Source organism: Oreochromis niloticus, linkage group LG1, assembly GCF_001858045.2.
Source record: "Oreochromis niloticus isolate F11D_XX linkage group LG1, O_niloticus_UMD_NMBU, whole genome shotgun sequence".
NCBI classification, from domain to species: domain Eukaryota; kingdom Metazoa; phylum Chordata; class Actinopteri; order Cichliformes; family Cichlidae; genus Oreochromis; species Oreochromis niloticus.
In genome coordinates this window covers 21445447-21468436 of record NC_031965.2, presented here as the reverse complement: position 1 = coordinate 21468436, position 22990 = coordinate 21445447, and the positions used below count along the sequence as shown (strand labels likewise).

The following is a 22990-nucleotide window of genomic DNA, read 5'->3' as shown; positions in this document are numbered from 1 at the left end:
GACAAATCTATCTCAATAATGCACATGAATTACATTCTTCTTCTATGTACACCACTGGAGATGGAGTGGTAACAGTATTACTGTTAAGAATGTCTTTCTTTTTTTAGATACAGTTTTCCCTTTTTTTTTCTTTCTTCTAGTTATGTAAATGTACGACGTGCTGATGGGTGGCTTCTCAATGTCTAATTATCTCACAAGGAATCTATTTGATCCATTAAGTTAGACTGTTGCTGCATTTTTTCTGACTGCAAGTTAATTAAAAACGGATGTAGGATTTGCAGAATATAAGATTAGGGGTGTTGTTTGGAAGGTGAAGATAAAAGATGGTACCTTTGTGATATGGCAGGAAGATGAATCATGGAAGTCTTATTAGTGCTTGTCTCAGGTATTGTGTTTAAGTGCCTAATCTAGCGTAATGAGCATGGTGTCATTTTTCCAATTATATCTCAGACTTTTGTCTCTTACGATACATCGCCATACATTTGCTTGTTTTTTCTTTCACACTTTTTTTCCCCCATTGTCTTCCTTTCATATTTATAAGTCTGATCTTTCCCTAATATGCATAGCAAATAAATTATGTGCTGTGTGTGTGCTTACTGTCCCAAATACAACTTTAACCTCTTATCGCAATCATTTTGTGTCTCTGCAGGCCTGGATGCGATGAATGCCTCATGTAGGCATCAGCATGGACAGCTGTGAGTCTCCCGTGGTTTCTGGGACAGACGATGGGCTCGGCTCCTCCCAGCAGCAGCAACCACCTCAGCCCTGGAACGATCACAATAGCTCACAGGTCACCTGCACCAACCAGGCACCTTCCCTGGACCCGCTGTCTCTCTCTGGTCCCTACCCCTCTCAGTCCCAAAACTCTATTGCACCTCATGACAGGGTAAGAGAACTACAGTCTCAGCAGCAGCAGCAGCCAAAACAGACATCACCCCAGACCCACCGTGATAGCTCTGCCACAGGCCAGCTGCATCCCAGAGGTGACGGTCTTGACGAAGAAGACCAAGAGGGAGTGAGCTGTGGAGAAGAGGAAGAATCTGAGGACTTAGATGAAATGGAGATTGACAACTGTTTCCCTAGTCTTCAACCTTTTCCTGGGATGCCAATAGCTTCAGGGGGAGGAGGTATGCCCACTCTTCTGCGGCATCAGCCCACACAACAGCAGGGACCACCTGAGAGTGGGAGTGAGGAAGGGGAGGAGGAAGAGGAAGAGGAGAGCAGTGATGTGGAGAACCTGGCTGGTGAGATAGTCTACCAACCAGATGGCTCAGCCTACATTGTGGAGAGCCTCAGTCAGTTGATCCAAAGTAGTGGAGGCATGGTACCCAGCCTGCTTCCTACAAACTCTCTCTCGAGTGGGGGGAAACCAGGGGAACCTGCTGGGACTTCGTCCTCAGTTTACCCACAGATCATCAACACGTTCCACATAGCCTCGTCCTTTGGAAAGTGGTTTGGTAATTCAGACCAAGGTTTCCCCAATACCTCAACAATGGCAGGCCTTAGCCCTGTCCTGCACAGTTTCCGTGTCTTCGATGTGCGGCACAAAAGCAACAAGGATTACCTGAACAGCGATGGGTCTGCCAAGAAGTCCTGTGTATCCAAAGATGTTCCCAACAATGTGGATTTCTCCAAATTTGATGGGCTAGCCCTATACGGCAAGGGTAAGCCCATTCTCATGTGTTTTCTCTGCAAGCTGTCCTTCGGCTATGCCCGTTCCTTTGCCACTCATGCTGTCCACGATCACCGCATGACACTGTGTGAAGATGAGCGGCGGCTGTTAGGAGATAAGCATGCATCTGCCATTATCCAGGGCATTGGGAAGGACAAAGAGCCCCTCATAAGTTTCCTGGAACCAAAAAATAAGAGCACTCCTCTGCCATCTACGCTGCTCCCTCTTAACTCTGGACAGAGCTTCTATGGCACATTTAGTGGTGTCCATCTAGAGCCTGGAAGCAGCAGTGGGGGCAGTGAGACCCTCCTGAACAAAGACTCTGACTCTGGCCTCCACCAACAGCAGCAGCAACAACCCCCATTAGGCTCAGTGCTTTCTCTTGGAGGGCTGAGCATTCCCAAAGTGTCCACTCTTACCTCATCCCCAGGCTCTGCCAAAGACTCCAGTGCCCTGCCCAAACAGGGAGGGAGAACAGAGGAGCCTGCTGGGAAAGAGTTGGCTTGCAAGGGAGAAGATGGGAACACTAAGGGACATGAAAGCAAGGCACACTTATCCAGCCAGACCGGGGGCTCTGAGGAGGACGAGGAACTGTTATTAGGGGCAGAGGAAGATGAGGCAGAAAGCACTGCAATGGCCTGTGGTGGTAACAGTAGCAGCGGTGGGGGTGAAGCGGGGGAACCAGCTGTCTCAAACCAAAGCATTTCCAAATCTCCTTTATTAATGCCTAGTAGCACTCTCCAGCCTTCTCCCTGCACCTCTGCAGTCAGTTCCACACTTAACAGCAAAGCCCTTGCTTCCATTTCCTCCTCTGTCAAGGAAGAGGGTTCAACTGCAGATGGTGGAGGGAGGACCTCAGAGCTCCCTCTGAGCTTTAACTGCCAGGGACCTACTGTTCCCATGGCACTGGTGACAGCTGCCGTCAGAAGGAGCGAGGATGAAACTTCTGGCACTTCCTCCTCGCCTCTGTCCACCAATGCTGCTGCTGATGAAAGTGCCAATCGAGATAGTGCCACAGCTCCAGAACCAAATGATTGCCCTGCAGAGGGAGAGGAGGAAAATGGAGCCCTTCTGCATCATCACCACGTGCACCACCATCATCATCACCTCCACCCTTCATCTCATGGTCACTCGCACCCCCTCCCAGGGGGTTCCTGTGACATAACAGGAATGGGTGAGTGTTCACAGAACCATGGGCCCAGTGGCAGTGGAGGTAGTGGGGTCGAATGCCCTAAATGTGACACTGTTCTGGGTTCCTCACGTTCTTTGGGTGGTCACATGACCATGATGCATTCGCGCAATTCATGCAAGACACTCAAGTGTCCCAAATGCAACTGGCATTACAAGTACCAGCAGACTCTGGAGGCCCACATGAAAGAGAAGCACCCAGACTCTGGAGGCTCTTGCGTATACTGCAGCAGTGGTCAGAGCCACCCTCGTCTGGCTCGTGGAGAAAGCTACACCTGTGGATACAAGCCCTTCCGGTGTGAGGTATGTAGATAACTTTTTGTTGATTTAGGTGCATGTTAGATAGCAGCTAAGGATATTAAATTCATGTCTGTATCATTTTATCGAGGTTTAAGAAAAACTTATCTTGTATTTTGTAGGTTTGTAACTACTCCACCACCACAAAGGGAAACTTAAGCATCCACATGCAGTCAGACAAGCACCTGAACAATATGCAGACACTGCAGAATGGAGGCTCCATTGGTTCTGCACAGGACCAGGTGTTTGGACATACCCCAGGAGGAGTGGTGGCTGTCCCGTCAGTCACCCAGGCCAGTAGCCATCACCCTCCCCACCACCATCCTTCACAATCCTCCACTCATATGTCCGGACCTTGTGGGGTCCCCTCCCCAACCAAGCCGAAGAGCAAACCTTCTTGGAGGTGTGAGGTGTGTGACTACGAGACCAATGTGGCACGGAACCTACGTATTCACATGACTAGTGAAAAGCACATGCACAACATGATGCTGCTCCAGCAGAATGTGACTCAGATGCAGCACGGGCGACTTGGCTTGGGTGCTATGCCTTCGCCCTCTGAGGCTGAGCTCTACCAGTATTACCTGACGCAGAACATGAGCCTTCCACCAAGCCTCAAGATAGACCCAACTGGAGCTGAGGCCCAGTTCCTGATGGGGAGCTTTCACCTTGATCCGAACATGGCTGCCTTGGCTCCTGCACTTGGTATGTCCCATTTTGTTCTCAAAAGCATTTCCCCACAAAAAAGAAAAAACAATGAATAGACCTTTTAGCTGAACTCTATCTTGATTCCTAATTTATTCATTTACACGAACACAAGACAATAATGCAAAATTTTATCAAATGAAAAACAAACCAAAGCGATAAGCTGCAATACAATATGCTATACTCCGGCATATCACTGATTTGTACTTAGGCAGCTGCCTTGTTCTCATGCCATAAGATATGGGTTTACCAGCAATGCTAGAATGTTCTAGTGCACAAGGCCAGCATAACAATTTTTTTCTTATAATAAATGTGCCAGGCAGCATACAGAAAGCAAAAGATTGTATGAGTAGGGAAATATATAATCTTTTACAGGGCACTCAAATGACAGTGTGTTGATATGATTTAACAGAATTTTGAAGCTCACTGTGTGATATCCATACAAGGTGATTTAGAAGGCCAAACTTGTATAATCTATGCTTTCCCCCCTCCTTTCCACACAGCCAACCAGCCTTAGCTTTTTACTTTCAAACTGCTGCTGAACTTCACCACTGGAGTTCTCCGTTTCTTCCAAGTCAGTAATTTCAGCTATAAATTTAATCTTGGTCAAAGAAGGGAGGTTAGAGGCCTCAGCAAGGGTAATTCAGCAGCATAGCAAAGTGTTTGTAGGACCAGTTACAACCACACAGTTTGTACAGACTTGTTTCAACTGTCACCAGTTTGAAGACACAAACAAGAATTTATTGCTGTGACTAATTTTTTTTTCCCTCTTCTGCCATCTGGTTCATTTTCCTGTGAGGTGAGTTGTAATAAGCATATTGCAAGAGAGGCAATAATTACACAGTCTGGGCCCATAAACTGCAGTAGTGTTATCCATGGTCACACTTTAAGGAACTCTTAACGCTATCATACACAAACACTCTGATATTAACGGTACCACCATATAATACATAAGGCTCAGTAAGGAGATCCCTAACCAAACAGACACAGAGGTGCACTTTTTTATGCTCTCATTCTGGATTTCTTTTCTTTTTTTTTTACTGTAGGGTGTATTTCTAAAGAGGTACAATTTATGGCAAGTGCTGACCTCAGGTTATATCAGCTTCTTTCTTATCCTCGCTCCCAAAACTCAGGACTACAGTCCTGATAAAGACAATACGAGATCAAGAGCAGGAGTTAAAGAGAGGTGCAACTTTTACTTCTCTGTCCTGAAATATGGTTACAGCACACTGTGGAGCAATACAACTGTCAAGTCAGATGGTTATTTAGCTAAAACATTTGCCTTAAAAACTGTCTGATCAAATGGAAAGATTCTGTCTTTTACCTTTTTTTTCCTTTTCAAGAACCCCCTAGCACAAAAAAAGAATTTTAAAATAAAGGAAGAATATAGAATCATCACTCTATTTTCTGTTCATTTGTCTGCTCCAAGTCATGAGAGTAGCAGCACTCGTCTCCATGTGTACATGTTCCCTGTTTGAACTTCTTGCAGAGAGATTCACATTAAAATAGTTTGAATATAAAGCAGCCTACATTAAACAAAAGCTTGGTCTGATGACATGCAATCAAAATTCAGTTGTGGACAAGAGGTCTATGGTAAATAATGAAATCTTGATAGTAACAGACAATGAGGGAAAAGGGAAGTGCAAGGTGCAAGAAAAAAAAGCAGATACAGAACAGTATAATGACATATGTGTGCATCTGTGGTTTTGTATGATTGAGCATAAAGAGCCATGACTGGGGAGCTGGGTCTGGGAGTGATTTCACAGGGCTTCTCAAAGGTCTCCCTCTCCTGGCTATAAAAACTCAGGTAATGGAGAAAAGTCCAAGAACAGGCTGCATACTGCAGCAATAAATAAAAAGGAGCTGCTGGAATTAATTTAGTGTAAAGCCAGGCAGGGTCAAGCCTGCATGCTCAGTCTGGCCAGTGAAAGATTAAAGATCAGCAAGCAAAGGCAAAAACACCGGCTCTTACCTCGTTTTCTTAGCATTCATTTTTAAAGCCAGCTTCCCCAGACTCTACAGACATCAATTATGTGGTTGGTGTCATAAGATATGTGCTTGCTGTGTTTTTTCCCCCTCTGCTCTATGGTTCGACTCGGTACCAAGCAGACTTAATCTGTTAGGTGTTAGAGGTAATCTGAAGAGAAAGGTGGAAAATAATCCAAGGAAAGTAGTGTAAATTAAAAAGAATAAAAAGCATCATTATGTGAACAAGGGGAGTGGGGTTGATTCGCAGTATTTTGAGCTTGGAAAGTCTTTACTGTAATTAGAAAACATGTTGCTTTTTTCTGTTGACCTCATGGCTTTTAGAGTTGATTTACAGGCAGGAGATGAAAGAGCATCAGCTCAAACAGTGAAAATGTGCATGTTCATTTTCTGGCATTGGAAGGCTTTTGTAGAAATGTCCAGGCGCTCTTGTTTCCTAGCTCAGAGCTATTTGTTGGCTAGAGACAAACAAAAATGAGCATTATCCTTCACATAATATCATACCTACCAGACACATTCTTTTAAGCATGTATTTACTTGAAATAGCGATCTAGACTGTATGCTTTGAATAGGTCTCAGCTGATGATACTGTTCTCTTTTCTTTGTTTTGTTTTCTCTTCGTGTGTTTGCTTTGTTCTAGTAGGTGGGGAAATCCCTATGGATGTGCGGCTAGGTGGTGGGCAGTTGGTGTCCGAAGAACTGATGACCCTGGGAGAAAGTTTATCGCAGACTACAGATCCCTCTCTCAAGCTCTTTCAGTGCGCTGTGTGCAACCGCTTCACCACTGATAACCTGGATGTGCTTGGCATGCATATGGGAGCTGAACGGAGCCTTCCGGAGGAGGAGTGGCGTGCCGTTGTTGGAGACTCGCATCAGTGCAAGTTGTGCCACTACACTACTCAGCTCAAGGCCAACTTCCAGCTGCACTGCAAAACAGACAAGCATGTGCAAAAGTACCAGCTTGTGGCCCACATCAAAGAAGGGGGCAAAGGCAACGAATGGCGCCTGAAATGTGTAGCCATAGGCAATCCGGTGCACCTAAAGTGCAACGCCTGCGACTACTACACTAATAGCCTGGAGAAGCTGAGGATGCACACTGTCAATTCCCGCCATGAGGCTAGCCTTAAACTGTACAAGGTCAGTGATCCACAAGTTTGTTTTTTATTTTTATTTTTTTATCAAACCCATTATTCAGCCTTGTCCTGTTCATGCAACACAACTGCCGACTTACAATTCTGTCATTAATGCATCATTTGAAGTGTTTTAATACAGACTCAGTGTCACATTTGACATTATTTTTAGTCTTTGAACTTTGGAACTTTGTTTTGCTAAAAATGCAAAACAAATCTTAAAAACGAATCCCCGTTAAAGCAATGCTTCTCTGCAACACACAGTACATGTTTTAGCTTTGCACCGTTACTCGGTGCACTCCAGAGGCATGAATGAAAGCTTTGTCGTGTAGCTGTTGCCTTCCCAGTTGTCATATAGAAGCAGGGCCCCACTGCTGCAATGAGAAGAACATGCAGGACAGAACAGGCGTAGCTGTTTTGGAAGCTTGGGCCTGAATCACTTGGAGACGAATGAAGAAGTGTTAGGAGACAGAGGTTTGGTGCTAATACTCCTCGGAGCGGGAAAGGCTGAATTGTTCTCGACAGCCGTATTGATTTTTGCTGGACTTGGAGCTTCACCTTCTCCTCTAATCATTCCATAATAGCCAGTGGATGAACACTCTCCGAACAAATGGCCATAAATCTAACAGGCCTGATTCCACTTAGGTACCTATCCTGTGTGTCTGCGGCTTCGGCCACTCTGTGCTTAACCCAAACTGGCATAGTTGCACACACACACACAGATAACAAAACACATACCAACACTGACCAAACATACTTGCTATAAGCATACACTACACACACAACAGGATCCAACACAAAGCACTGAATGCTGCCTTCTAATAGATGTCATCCTTATTTGTAATCCAGCTTCAGCATCCTTGTTTGAGTATTTAAAGAACTCAGTTGACAGTGCAATGGAGGTATTAAAAGGTATGTGAAAAATGTGCTACTTCAAGCATGGTGTTTTAACCGCATTAAAAACTAAGGTGAAGTGGTCATTTTGAACCTCTTCAAAAATCTTGTCCATCTGAAAATCATCCACCATTATGAATGTTGTGTCAGGCCGGCTGGAATGACAGCCCTGTTTCCTGCTCACAGCTTCTTTGTATTGAAATAACAGCAAAATAAAAAATCAATTTTCATTTTTTCTTAAAGGGGAAGGTGTGAAGTGAGGCTTCTGTTGCTACTTCTAAAGAGGTCAGGAGGTGTTTAGCTTGTCATTCTGTGGTTTGCACCATGACAAGAGAGATCACAGGGACATTTTTAGATTAGCGTTATAGCATTATAGCGTAATTTCCAGCTTCATATTTATATTCTTGCACTATATTAAGAATTATTTTAATCCCCTTCAGTATAATCCTTATTTATCTTAAGGGGGTTTGGTTGCAGCGTCCTCTCCCTTAAAGACCCTCCTTATTTAAAGCCACCTTTCTTCTGATTGGCTGCCCCTTGCAAACTCAAGGTTTAAACTGCAGGAAGGCAGTGCTGCTGTGCTCATAGCCAGAGCTGGCTACTTTAAGGAACTCTTAATGCTATCATACACAAACACTCTGATATTAACATTTTAATGTAAACACATAGTCTGTAAATTTGTCAGGTCAGTGCGTGTGTTTCCCAGTCTTTGGTCCTCCTCTCTTAACCTTAGCTTCTGGACTTACTGGGCCAATTTCCAATAACAGTCTCCCATTAGAACAATGGACCGGCTCTGGCTTACTTTCTCTCATCCTTACACCTTTTTGAGAGAGATCCATGTTTTGCTTTGCCGCATAGAGTTTAACTTCTTCTACATTGTCTTTGTGCTTCAACTGTAGTGCGAACCCCCCAAAATCTCCCCTATTTCTTTTTCTGTGCAAGTTTTAGGAGAGAAGAGACATATGTCACACTGCTCTTTGGGCTGTGGGGGATTAAATATGTACAACACATCCAGGCATGATCATTTTTTATGACTTAAGCCTCTTAAGATGGCTCCATATTTCATAAAACCAATTGATCTTCTGACTGAGAGTATGTGCATTTGTCCAGAAATTACCTGCTCTCTCAACCAGAGAACATAGTGGTCTTTGTAAGCTCTTATCATCCCAGACCTTACTCCAAAACATAGATGTTCATGAGTCAACAAGAATTAATACAGTGTTTTACGACTCATCGACGTTTAACGGACAAGCACATGGTTTTAAGGTTTTGTCACTGTACTGGCTCCCCACTTGACAATGTCAGTTTTCTTACCATTTTGGATTTACTGTCCTGGTAGAGATACTGACAGACAGAAAACCACAGCGCCCTAAAAGCCTGTAAAACCAACTTGGTATATTATGCATGGGCAAAAAAAGAAAAATCACCATTCATTTATGCTTCCCCAAAGAAATCTGATGCAAATAGCACCATTTTTAACCTTTTTGGGGAGAAAATAAATCATCAAGTCAGCATAAACAGGCTGTAAGATGTGGGAGATGCTTGGGACACTTCACCCAAATCAAACTGGTTTGCATTAAACAGGCCCTTTGTGTGCACAGCTCCATATAAATTGGAGCCTGTAATTACTGGAATTAAAAAGGAAGGTTTAAACTGAGGGCTAAGCTGGATGGGATAATTTGAGAGTCTGTGGTATGCGGCCCATATTAGGGCTTTCTAAAAATATCACCCCCACCACCCCATGTATTGGAATGTTCCAAAAGACCACAGAACGATCCAGCAAGTCATCCTGACCACTAGACCACCACACAGTGGGGGGTGATGCTCTTTTCCCCTGTGTACTGTGCTCTCAGTTCAGAGATACCAATTCTGAAGTCTGTGAGTTCTGCTTCAGTCCCCTGTGCACTGAAACGAACTTATACCTTCTCTTTTTCCCATGGATCATGGGGATTTCGGTGGCTCTGATGACAGCATGCTGATCGCCCATCTGCTCACAGGATGGTCACTCCTAGAGAACCCTCCACTTGCTAATGTGATATACATACAGCTCTCCACTCAGGCCTTGGGGCTTCACTGTGTTTTAGTGTGGAGGTGAGAGACTCATCTAGCTCCAGGCCCGACTGCTTTGGCCAGACAGAAAGGGTGGGGACTATCCAGGCCAAGCCACAGGCCTCAGCTTCCAGTCAAGGGTTGGGGGGAAAGGGGAGGAGCATGGGGGGTTAGCTGGCTACCTTCCTTGTCTCGGGGGCCGGTGCAATCGGCGGTAATTGAGATTGATTGGATGTTATTTTTCCTCTTGCAAATGTAGTCCATTAGCTTGGCACATGCATAATCAGTTTAGAGCGCAGTTAGCCGAATGTAATCATGTTCCTCGGTGTCTGCTAGCACAAAATCCACTCCAGATGCCGCTTGGCCATGGAAAGACGGGGGGAAAGTGCCGTCACTATCAGATGGGGAATCTTTAACCAAGTAAGTCCTGAAATCCCTTCCTCTGTTCTGCTCCTTCCCTACTGAGCACAGAGGAGTGTTAAAAAATTCAACTCCCTCTTTTCTGCCTTACACAGCCGGTTGCAGGGACTGTCCCACGCCTTACCGTTAAGAACAGGGCTTTTGATCATATGTTCTGCCCATTAACAGACAGAAAACATCTGTAACTTGTGTAGAGTTACTGCTCTTATTTTACCCCTCAGTGCAATCCAAAAGAATCAGTGAAGACTGAGGAAAGAAAATGTCCACACTCTGCAGAGAGCAAATAATCACGATGAAACATAATAGAGGTAAAGAGGCCGTAATGTAAATGAAGGGATTAGTGGTTACATGAAAAGGCATTAAGGTGTTTCACTGATGATGCTACTCAGCAGAAGCACTGGCTTCTCAGATGCGGGAATCCAAGCCATGATGACCGCTCCCTGTTAATGATCAGAACTACTGGGATTGACTCGAGTCTTCTTGGACTATGCATTGGAATGCAGTTGGAGAACAACCACAAATAGGTTATGGATTTGATTCCAACTCTGGAAAAATGTTGTAGTTTTGCAATCAAATAATGCTGATGTGTATTTTGGATGTGTACTGCAGTCTGGTTGATTTGGTCTTGGGCCAAGAGCTCTCTAGCAGAGAGTAAGGCAACTTATGGCATCCTACAGTAGGTAAGGTGGGTTTTGTGGGTTTTTTAAAAATTGTTGTTAAGTTCTCGCTTTACTTGCCGACTGGGCTTGTCGTGATTATATCTTTCTCCCAGTGTCTTAAACTTTTCTCACGAATCTGCCCAAATTCTTACTCTCATTGCCATTAAGACAAAATTATAACAGGTGATCTTAGGTGTCCAAAACTTGGGCGAGTGGGTGCCTCGCTTTACCCTCTCACGAATGACGCATTTCTCTATGAGGGGGACTGGTAGGTGGTGGATGGAGAGACAGACAGGAGTGAGGGTGGTGGATGGGGGTGGGGTGGAGTGGGGTGCTAGAGGATTGGAAGCATAGATACACTGCTAATTATCATGGCTAGCCTATGATTGTTCAGTAATAGTGCTCAGTGGGAAAGGTTGCAGCAGTTCCAGGAAGAGCTGAGCTCTGATTTACTGGTACTACCACTCTAATAAAGCGCTCACTGCACATCCTGGGAGACAGCCCATTCTCTCCTTTCACATGCACAAGTGTGTGAATGCACACACAAACAGACAGACGAACAGGCAGGCGCACACACAGAGCAGCCGTGTCATCTAAAATGCCATAGGGCACATGAAAGGTATCTTTTCAGTAGTTCATAGAGAAGTTCTGTGTCGGCCCCTGCCTCTGTTTACTCCCCAGTTAACATTGTTATGATCCAGAACCCTGGTTACACTCTTTGTTTCAGTAGTCACCTGCAGGGTCTTAAACTCTTGCATCTTACTTCAAACAAATCTCACTTACTCAGTGGTGGGTGAAACAAGGAAGGAGCATTACAGCACAGAGAACCAGGGTGGATTTAAGAGAGCGGCTGTTAGGCATGTAAGGGGGGCTAGCAGGGGTTAGTGTTTGGCTGTGTGCAAAAATTTCACAACTCTTCTAGCTCCCACCCCTTGAGAAGGCCAGAGAAAGGGTCAGGCTTTGACCCGTGGCACAGCTGTTGCTGCTGGTGGTGTTGATTGTATGTGCACAGGCCCTACTGTGGGTGTTTCTGGGGCTTACTCAGTGACAGTGAATTAAAGCAAAAAGGGAGGAAGGAGAAAGCTCCTTTGACAGGGGAGGATAGACTTTTCCCAGCTCTCAGCTTTTTTTCCGCAGTTGCGAGAGTTAAAAATCTGGTGGATTATAAACCAGGTGCTCAGTCTGGGGTTTGTTTTAGACATAGTGACACATTTTCTGTGTTCTTTGGTAATTTCCTGCTCCTAAAGCTCTTTGTGTTTTGATTGTCTGCCATTATGTTATTTTTTATTTGTTGTTATATGACTTTTTTTTTTATGTGTGTGTTTTTGGGCAAGAGAGAAGTGCATAAAGTGTAGATTATGGGTTTGTTAAAGTAAACAGATATGAGACACAGGTTTCTGTGTCTAGGTTCATTGGTTTCAGACAGAGATAAGCTCCACTTTGCCTCACTGTAGATTTACACCACAAAGCACTTGCCTAAAGTGACAAAACCGCTGTGCATCTCCTACCAAATTTGTAGGTTTTTTTTTTTCAATTAAATGCTTGTTTAAAAAAAAATGTTGTTACATTTACTTTTCTTTCTTTCTTTCTTTCTTTTGCTTTTTTTTTTTTTTAATTCTACAGTGGAAATCTTTTTTCCAAAAATAGCCCAAAACATGGAGAGTGAAACTGTGGAAATGTAGATTTGCATAAGGTTTTATATGTGCTTTTATTTAATTTAAATTTTATTTTTGGGGGAATTCCCAGCTAAGTCCTCTTCCTGCCTGTTAGAAATTTCTTGAACCTCACTGCAGAGCTGTTAACATTATTACCAACACACTGATTCTCTCACTAAATCAAAAGGTCAGGCTCCCAAGCCCATAAAGCCTTCCCGGCTTCAATTTATTTTAAAATTTTGCAATTGTGACAGTAAAACAGTAAAATGAAGTTCTTAATTTGATCGTAGGAGATGGAGAGATTATTGAGCGAGCATTTACATCTTGGACAAACTTCTCGCCTGCTAAAGTTCTGTAAGGATGATATTTCAAGCGAGTTATGTTTCTGTCTTTCTTTACTAATTCCACAAAACCTTACTTCAAAGCTGCCTGGCAATGGTATAGCTTTTTGTTTTTAAAATGACCCCCTTATCAGTCTCTATAATCAGCAGTTTTTACAGTGTCTTTGAACATATATATTTGATAGTCATATTTTTTCTTCAAAAGGACCCTTATATCAGTCCATGTAATCAACAGCTTTTGCAGTGTCTTCGAATCTATAAATTTGATAGTCAAACTGCAGTAAAATGAGTTGCCATGTGGACCGACTGTCATCTGAAAATAAGTAAATTGCTGTAAATCCCCAGCTTGAAGTAAAGACTTTTCGCGTTATTCTCACAATCAGGATTCTGCAATAATCTGAAAGTATTTATGGTTTCCATCTGATTTCCACAAGACATTAATAGTAGTGCTGACATTAATTCTCTTCTATTTTTGGAAATATGACTAGCCTAGACAGCAGTTTAACTGAATTTCTTTTTCTTAAATGTTGCTGTGTGTGATTCAGAAACCAGAATTTCCTGCTCATATACTTATGATGTATTGTGAGTGCATGCAAAACTGCTATGCGGCTCTTAGCTCGACTCAGTTGAGTTTCAGACTTCAAGTTCATTAAGCCCAGTTGGTCAACAGATCAGGTGGTGTGTAGCCACCACACCTGAAAGACCAACAGTGTCAGTTTACAGGTAAATGCTACTCTGGGCCGCCACACCAGGGCTCCTGTGAATCTCTGCAGTGTAGCTCCTAAGCTAAGGGGATGGAGAGACAGAAGCAGGCAAGCTTACTGACTCTGTGCCATCAATACATCAGTGGCTTAGCCACCAGATTAATGGCCTCCGTGTGGTCTGGGCCACAAAACTACTCAGTTTTGAGGTCTGTGTTTAGTGCAGCTGTACATTAAAGTGGGGTAAAGAGAGATGAGAGGAGGGGGAGGACTTAGGTGCCAGGATGAGCACACAGGGACTGGTATTCTGTTTGGGTTTGGCCAGCAGGGCAGAGTCATGGGACAGCTAAACTCTACAGAGGGATGTAACATTTCCCTTGCCTTGTAACCTTCCCGTTTTGACTAAAAAAAGATGTTTGAGTACCAAATGCATTGTTATTACTAAGTAAGTATTTTTTTTATACTTGATATTGATTTGTATACACTTCATAACATGCCTTGTGAGACCCTTGCTTTTTTTCCTGTAGAGCAATTGCTCCTAAGTTGTTTCCCAGTTTTTAGTTGTCTTAACAAATCATACCCTAAGGTTTTTCCATTTTGCGATGCATTGATTACTGTTGGATTTTAGAACTTCAGCAGTGTGTCACCTGGATTTCTGACAGGTCATAGGGATAATGCTGATAGACGCTTTCCTCAAGGCATCCTATTTTGTATGGATTGTGTAACACAAAATTTGATGTGTTGTCCTCAGTGCATTGGAAAGTCCGTTTTACCCATCTGTGACTACTACTGAGGCTTCATTAAAAAAAAATAATCATCCACCAGTTTCCTGGGACTACAATTTTTATTTGGAACTGTGGGACCTCAGGGGTTTTTTTCCCTTGTGTCAAGAGAGAATAGCCATCTCTTCCTGAAGTTCATGGCTCTGGTTGTCCATCCATGTTTTGCCTAATTGCTGTGTGCTGGAGTCCAAGGTTAGAACTGGGAGCTGTAAATCCCTCAGTCTTATGCAGCCAATGTTTTCTCCAGATGTAGAAGAAAAGATTTCATCCTTTTGTAATTAAGCGGTGCAGCCCAGGGTGTAATGCGGTTTTTATTAGTGGTTCTGGAAAAGATCATTTTGCACCTTGTTTTCTCATTATGGCTTTTATTCTTGAATACAAAAGATGGATAAAATGATGGGATGAAAACGAAAGAAGCAGCAGAGAATAGAATCCCCTGTTTAAATTATTATATGGAAATTACAAGGTAGTGATGTAAGGGGTAGCTCTATGGGTGTGTGGGGGTGCAGACACAAAAGGAGACAAAGGCATAGTTTTGAAACTCAACTTAGTGCCTCAGATGAAAGATGCCAGAAAAAAAGTTTGTATTATTTTTTTTTTTTTTAATCCCAGGAATTTTCCCAAACGTTATCTCTCCCATGGGTGCCATCTTCTACACCTGTGTTCCACTTTAAACTTACTTCTGAAATAAGAGCGAAGGGTGTGGGTAGTGAGTCGTTAAAAGTGATAGTAAGTGAAAGACAGCTTTAAGAGTTGGGGACAAGAATGCTCTTCAGCTTCTCAAGGGCACTGATATTTTATGGCCCTCACATTCCTTCATGACACACTGATGCCCAGAATAGACAGAGAGAGAGTGAGAGACAGAAAAAAGTTTAACTACCGTGCCTTTTAAACCCCGCCCCAGCATATCGTCTCTCTTGCCTATTCACCTTCACCTCACCCTGCTTCGTTTATGTGGCAAACCTCTGGGTCACCCTCACACTTTTCTGCTACTTGGCAAAGCTAATGAAAGCAAGAGATTCAAGTGCAGGCTTTTGTTCAGCATAAGTACTTTCACACGTTTGTGTTTTATAATTTTCTTTTCAGTCTTCACATGGATCTACAGAGCATTCTTTCCTCTGAGATCTCTGAGACAGCGGAGGAAGTCCTCATAGCCACTGAACTCTTAAACTCACAGATAATATACTATCATCCTTCACTGCCAGCCCCACAACTTTTTTTTTTAATAATTTCACCACAGTCAACAGTACCCGTAAAATTAAGGCCTGCTGAATAATTCAAACTCTGATTCTTCCTTCAGATGGCCTATCTCTGTCACAAGATAGGAATTTACTTAATTTATGCTTGTTAGGTTGGAATAGTCATGTTAAAATAATTTGAACCATAAGGACTGTCTGTGTAGCTACTGTTAAAACGAGAACTCCGGGAGCCGTTAAAGTTTGGACATGAAATTGTGAGATCTGGAATGCAAATGATTATTCAAATGATCAGTGTATTAATTTGCATGCTGAAAGCATGAGGGAGAGAGAGAGCATCTTAATAAGTTATGTAAAGCAAAGTATTTTATTATTTGTTGATGTTTCAGGAGTGAGGGCATATTAATTTTGCAGTTGTAAGTCCCAGTGTGACCTAAATCTCTCTCTTTCACTCTCACTTTCTCTAACTCTCGCTCATTCACGTGCACACAAGCACATACACACACTGTTGTCATTATCATAATAATCACACACTCTTTCCTAACAAATTTACTCCCTACTCTATATATCAGAAAGCCTCCCTATTCTTCATAGACCCATCAAATAGACTGCATATAAAAGACCTAGCCAACATGATGTCACCAGTTGGTTTGCGAAGCCTCTGTGTTATTTTGACTGCTGCCATGCTGGGGTTTTTTGGAGCCAGAAGTGAACATATTGGTACAAGAGGGTGAAGTGCTACATTATTAGACAATGCTAAACCTACAAATTAATGCTATATGACCTCAGTCTCACAGAGCTGCAGACTGGTTTGTGCACATATGACAACTACTAGATGCTAGGGAAAAATGCTTGCTTGCTTGGCAAGTGTTTGCAGGTAAGTTGGCATCATCCATGCATCCATCTACGAGCAAGTGCAGTAATTTCTTAGCAACCAAATCATTCGCAAGGATAATTTTCGTGCAGCACCATATATGCCCTTTGCAACCCAGTTTTACGTAGCGACTACGAGCAACCTCCAGCCACCGTTTGCCAACCAGTTGAGAATGACAGATTTTCCCCAGCAACCTGTGGTTACTAATCATTAACTAGAGTTTCACTGTTTGTGCAATAAAGCACACAGCAAGCTATATTATTGGTCAGATAATCGAATTAAAAATGCTCCAGATGTCACCGACAGCACTAGCATAGTGGAATTTCAATCACTGAGACTGAGAAGATGAATCGCAACTATGATCATAAGTGGCCACACCCCAAACTTTCAGCCCTAATCAAATGAAAGGGTTTAAAAACCAAATGCCTCAGTACAATTGAAATGAAGTTAAAAATTAACTATTGAGACTGTGTACATGGCTATTTCTGGTCAGTTTTAATATGGGAATTTTGGGGAATTGACTCACTTTTGGATCATTTTACGAGAACTGCTTTTTTTTGGGCACATCTCTCTTTTTTTTTTTTAATGGGAGATAAAATGTCAAAGCATCTGGAGTTGTGTTAAATGGTCTTAAACCATAGAATTACACTTTAAGCAGTTCCACCTTGTTGAGTGAGGAGCTAAATAATGACAAACCCATCAGAACATGAGATTATGCTAAAAAAAGAAAAGAGAGAGATCTCCGAACCTGCCGTTTGTACTTTCTTACGGTCTTCTCTTACACATCAAATAGAGCTTATCATTCAATTTTCCTCCATTTGCAACCTTTTCTCCTTATTCGTGGGCTCGATTTCTAGTCTGTGCCGTCATTACCGTCTAGTTGGGTGAAAGGACAGAATAATTTGGTAATAGACTTTATGATATTTAGGATTATCTTTGATCTTAGGGGATTTTTGAATTTCTTAGAGTCATCACATTAGATTATAAGTGTGTGAGTGAGGAGCCTGTGAGGATATATTTTGTAAAATGAGACCAGGGACTAAAATGTCTGCATGATATGAAATGGAAAAAGCATGTGTGTTGTGAATTCAGTTCAAATAATTTATCACTGAAGGAATGAGTGGCTTATAGCAGAATACTAACCATTTGTGGTGCATGTTGTTAAGAGAGATCAGTCTTTACATCTGGAAGGGAGGTTAGGGCTTTTTAAATGAGAGAGCCAGCATTGGAGTATTCCCAGTATTCAACTTAACTTTTAAATCATTAAACATGATGAAGCCATCTCCACAAAGTCAGAGGTTTATATACGAAAATCAAACACCATCTGCCATCTCTGATCAGAAGCAACAGCCATCAGGCCAGGGTTACCAAGGCAGAACAGGAAAAGCCATTAACTGCCAATCACTGCATCGATCGACAAGCCAGTCCACCACTACCCCCACCCCCCCCCACCCCCTCACCCCCACCCCTCGCCCTCACCCCCGCCTGCCCCTACCCACAGACACACACGCATATGGTTCATCAGCTTTTTACTGTACAGTGGACACACGCACGGGCATAGTTTTGCTCAAACCTTGAACTTTTCGTGCACTACATGATGGTAACATTTGGTCCAGTTTGTCTCTTCCCCGCTTTAGACCGCATTATCTTTCTAATGATCTCAAGTCTAGATTGCAGGATCAACATTCTGTTCAGTTTAGATAAAGGCAGTCTGACTATTTCCTTTTTTTTTTTTGTATCAGATCGGTAAATCCAATGTGTTACGAGAAGGACAGAGGAGATGCTGTTCAAAAGATATTTCTTTCTGACCGTAGGTCTGTAATCTCCTCATTACTGAAATGCATCTCAGTAAAGTCCATTGCCCTGTCAAAGTGAGAGTGGACACTCCATTCTGCTCGATCTACCTCCACATTTTTTGGAGACAACCGATAAAAAAGGGAACTAATAGAGTCAGTGAAGGGCAAAAAGGAAAGAAGATTGATTTTTTTTTTCCCCCCTCCTTCCATTTTTAATGGTGTCGCTAGAACTAAGGGTCATTAGAAAAATATTTACCTACTTCCCAATTTAATGGAGATACTGTATATCAGAGTAATCTGGATCAGGGGTCAGGGCTGGGGGGAGCAATTAAAGCATAAAGATCCAGAAGCTTAGGGCATGTTGTGTGAGTGTAAAACACACAAGCAGACAGGTTAGCTAAAAGGAAGCCAAAGGCAGCACATATTGAACATGGTTGTATTAATTTATTGAGTTTTGTTACTGATGAACTAGCGAAGCGTAAGTTGGGGGCGCAACTTTATCCACACAGCACAAAATCCACACACGCTGACATTCATTGTTTTGTTCATGGTTTGGCTCATACGACTCATTCAAACATAGCAGTTACAAGCCTGTGATAAGTGAGATATGTGCTACATGCTGCATTAGTCTCTTATTCATAGTAAATTTGCCATCTTTTCTTTTACCCAGTCTGGTTGGTTCAACCTTCTCTGGGGCCACACAATAGCCAGAGACAGAACAGATATGATGGATGTGGCCTGGGGCCTATATGCTCGCTCTGCGTCTGCGGTGGCCTCATCTACACATCAGCCACAGGGGGAGGGAGAGAACGCAGTAGGGAGGGAAGGAGGGCAGAGATACAAACCAGACCAGCCATTTTCCTCGTTCCGCTCATAAATATTTGTGTGGCTGATTTATAAACAGTGGAGCAAGAGAAGAGATCAAAGTGAACTGTAACGCTTATATATAAAACCAGAGGCTTTTTTTCATGACACTGTTCTACACACCATGCTCATACCTATTAAAGACAAAGCCATATATCACAAAGTATATTGGCAAGAGTACTGAATGGCCAGTCGCACTCTAGGGCTCAGGCTTCTTCTAGTTCAGACTCTAGTTCTTATAGCGTCGCCCTGCAAAACACCAGTGAATAGACTTCAGTGTGTGTTGTAGCTAAATTTCAACCTGATCCCAAACTGTATAAACTCTCTTGAAGTTAGTGACCTCTTAGAGGGAGTTTAAATGGCTGCAGTAATGCTGGGAAGCCATAAAAAAAAATCATAGCAATTCTGAAGACTCACAGTGTCTTGGTAATCATAAATAGCCTTCATTGGCTACATGTGCTGATTCAGGCAACCAGCTGGTTAGAAGCAACACAAAAGCCAAGTCTCCTGTTAGGCAGAGAGGACGGATTGGGGTGGGGCTGGGGCCCATATGTATACATTTGGTATATACAGTGTGTATCTGTTTGCTGGGTTAGACTACAGACTTTGCGTAACTTCTTGTATTCAAGCGCTAGCAGAGACGGATAACTCCCCCTATACCCCCCAACTCCATTGTGCAATCGTATATCTCCCGCCCTACCATAGTACCCACCCCCACCATTCATTCTTGGCCTAGTGCAAATGTGAAGGGCAAGAGGTGCTCTCTTCTGCCACAAGCTTTCTCCCTGATTAATAACTCTTCTAGCTGGCAGATGCAGAGGAGCACCATGTAGATGGCTGCTCTGTGACCTCTGTGGGAGGGAGAATACTATGGGTAATAGGATAGAATAGACAGCCCCCCCCCCCCATTTGTTCACCAACAGGGAAAGATGTGCTCAATGTGGCGAATCTTGGGGATAGTTGTTGTGATATAGCCCGTCTCTCTGACAGTATGTCCGCATGTGAGTGCCTGAAGTCATCAGGCTTCTGTGTCTTTGGCAACACAGCAGCACTTTACCCAGTACTTGCATAAAACAGTTTCAAGTATGGATGTGTTCTCTTTTTTAAAGACTCCTTGAACATTTTTACACTTGGTGTGTGTATTATGTAACGCTGTTTTGTGGAAGCTTTTTTTCTCTGTGTCTATAGCACTTCTGTGAAATCACCTGGAAACTATATGAGAGTGATCTTTTCCCACCCAGTGCTGCTATCTTTAACAGCAGCTAGATAAAGAACACTTTTTCCTGTTCATCTACCTAAATTCTGTATATACACGCTTCTTATCAGGTAAGCACTGGAGGAGGCCTATAGAGAGAGTATAGTGCAGAATGCTTTACCCCTGGTGTGTCTGAGTTTCTGTGTGGGGAGTTCAAAGTCCTGCTGAACATCAGATCAGAAGGCTGATGCTGAGTGAGGCTGACTAGCTGCAGCCTGTGGTCTGGGAAGGGTTACTGAATTATTACTGATGGTTTCAGGGGTAACTGTCCAACCACAGGACTGGGGAATATTAATCATTTATTTGATTGTCCGCATGTGCTGATTAATCAATTTGAGTAGGATCTGCAGGATTAACTACCTTATTATTCCCCTGTAAGAACAGATAAGAGATAAGGCTTTAAAATATCATATTCCATTTATCATTTATTTTTAGATCCCTGCTGATGAGGGTGAAATAAAAACTGGGCTGAGATTAGGCAGAACAGCAACATGGGGAAACTGTTGGGAAGAGAATGAGAGAAGTAAGGGGAGGGAGAAAAAATCCGAACTGCAGCGTTGATTATTTTTGAAAATGGGTACGAGACGTGGCTTTGTATTACTTCAAAAACGGCACAGAAAAAAAGTTGTGCAGTGAGCGAGAGAGCAGAGAGAAAGAGGGGCGGAGAGACAAGAGGAACAGGAAGTTGATGGGAAAGTGATAGCTGTCTCCACCTGGGCTCTAGCCTGAGCTGTGTGGTAAGAGAGAAGGAAAAGCAAGAGAAAGGAGGGAGCTTCTGCAGTTGAAAGTGTGCTCTGGTCTAGGTAAGTTTCACTCTCATACCAAGTATTGTTAGCTAAGCTGATCCAATAAGGACACTATTCCTGTTTACCCCACTCAATATCTATTCAGCATATAAATTCTCAATCTGCCAACTGTTTAATGTGTTATGTCATGTGGTAATGCCTTTGATTCCAACATGCCTCCGTTTGTAAATACAAGAGGCACTCAAAAGGCTGTGGTTTTCCTTACAAGCATGGCGCCCCCGGCGCTTTGGTTGGGAATGCACTGAGAGGGAGAGGGACTGAAAGAGTAAAGGAGGGAGAGCGAGAGGTGGTTAGAAACTGTACACACTTCCCGTTGCTCTTCTGCCAACCCCTCTCCCTGCTGCCTCTGGTTGCACAGGCAGGCAGAGAGTGAGTGAGAAATGTGAGAGGGAGGAGAATATCCTCTCTCCTGGCTGCACACAGCACCATAATTATGCACTTTTCAGCAGGTTTTACCTTTAACACTTTCCTCCCGGGGTTGAGATTAGTGCGCACCATGCTTGATTTACTGCACAATTACTGAACAAGAGCTCTGTCTAATCAATAAACAGGAAGGGGAAAAGTGGTAGGCTTTGAAGTATAGTTTGAGATTTTTTTGCACGATTGAGCAGTGTATATGGTGTGGAAAGTAAGGACGGCTTGGCGGCGATGCCAGGCTGTGAAATATCAGTTATATCAGCCATGCCTCTTTGCTTTACCCAGTCTGCAAAGTCGCTTTACAGTGCTCAGCTACTGCAGTGGGAAACAACTTTTTATGGCACAGGAGGTCAGCAGCAAATTGTGCTGGTATAATAAGAATGCGCTTCCAGAACAATATATCAAAATCAAGTCATCTCATAAACGTATGAACGATTTTCATTTTATACCCTATGTGCACACATGAGAAAGGAGATCTTGTGTGGTATCTGGCAATGCCCAGTATTAGATGTCTGTGAATGGGCAGCCAGCTCAGTGACCTCCATGATGACACTTGCTAATGGCACACGAAGTTATTTTGGGAAGCGCCAAAGACCGTTCATCATCAAGTCTTTCTGGGGCTTATAAAGCTTTCTTGCCAGCATGACCAAAGCAATAGGGCTCTCCCAATTAGTCTGGGCCTTGTTTGATTTTCAGTGATGACAACTATATCTCTGCTGTAATTATGCTGTGCTGAAAATGATGAAAGTTTAGGTTATTGATCCTCAATTGATCCCACTGATCGATGAGCACTTTTGTTTCTTTTTCATGGAAAATGGAGTTATTTTTCTCCCCCTCTCCCCTTTGGCTAATGAGCGGCAATAACAGTGACCCTGTTAAGAAGTCCGTCTTAGCAAGGCCACAGGAAGTACAGATGGCGCTGGCTGTGTCCTTGAGGTTGGGGAGTGGGGCCACCGTATTAAGCGCCACTTTGCTTAATATTTTCCTACTTTAAAAAGGTAACGGTTTAAGCACTGATTACTGAACAATGGAGAGGAAAGTTAAAAGGATGTATGTGGCGACTCTGTTAAACGCGTTTTATAAGTGCAACTGAGAAAGTAAATATCTCATATTATGGAAGTGATGGTATTGCCGTTTAGTGTTAAGCTTTCGAGTATCTACACGCAAAAAAAGTGAAATGTCAGGCTTTCTCTCATTAAAGTTTCAGCTTTTAGTTGGCAGGTGAAACTGGTGGGTGTTTGGTGTATGAATTGCTTGAAGAACACTCAACAGCAGTTTCACCGCAACAAGGTACTTCATGTTCCAT

General features: G+C 43.1%; 1 protein-coding gene across 6 annotated transcripts in view; it reads left to right on the top strand.

Moving 5' to 3' along the window:
• Positions 1–22990, top strand: part of zfhx3b (zinc finger homeobox 3b) — a 230726-nt gene that overhangs the window by 139017 nt on the left and 68719 nt on the right. For 5 of the 6 annotated variants that reach the window (XM_025906355.1, XM_025906354.1, XM_025906353.1 and 2 more), the window contains 3 exons: positions 650–3163; positions 3280–3859; positions 6486–6982. In XM_025906355.1, coding sequence (XP_025762140.1) covers positions 665–3163; positions 3280–3859; positions 6486–6982 — 3576 coding nt within the window. In that variant the 5' untranslated portion in view covers positions 650–664. The remainder of the gene's footprint in view (positions 1–649; positions 3164–3279; positions 3860–6485; positions 6983–22990) is intronic. The other variant, XM_025906363.1, reaches the window with a different exon arrangement.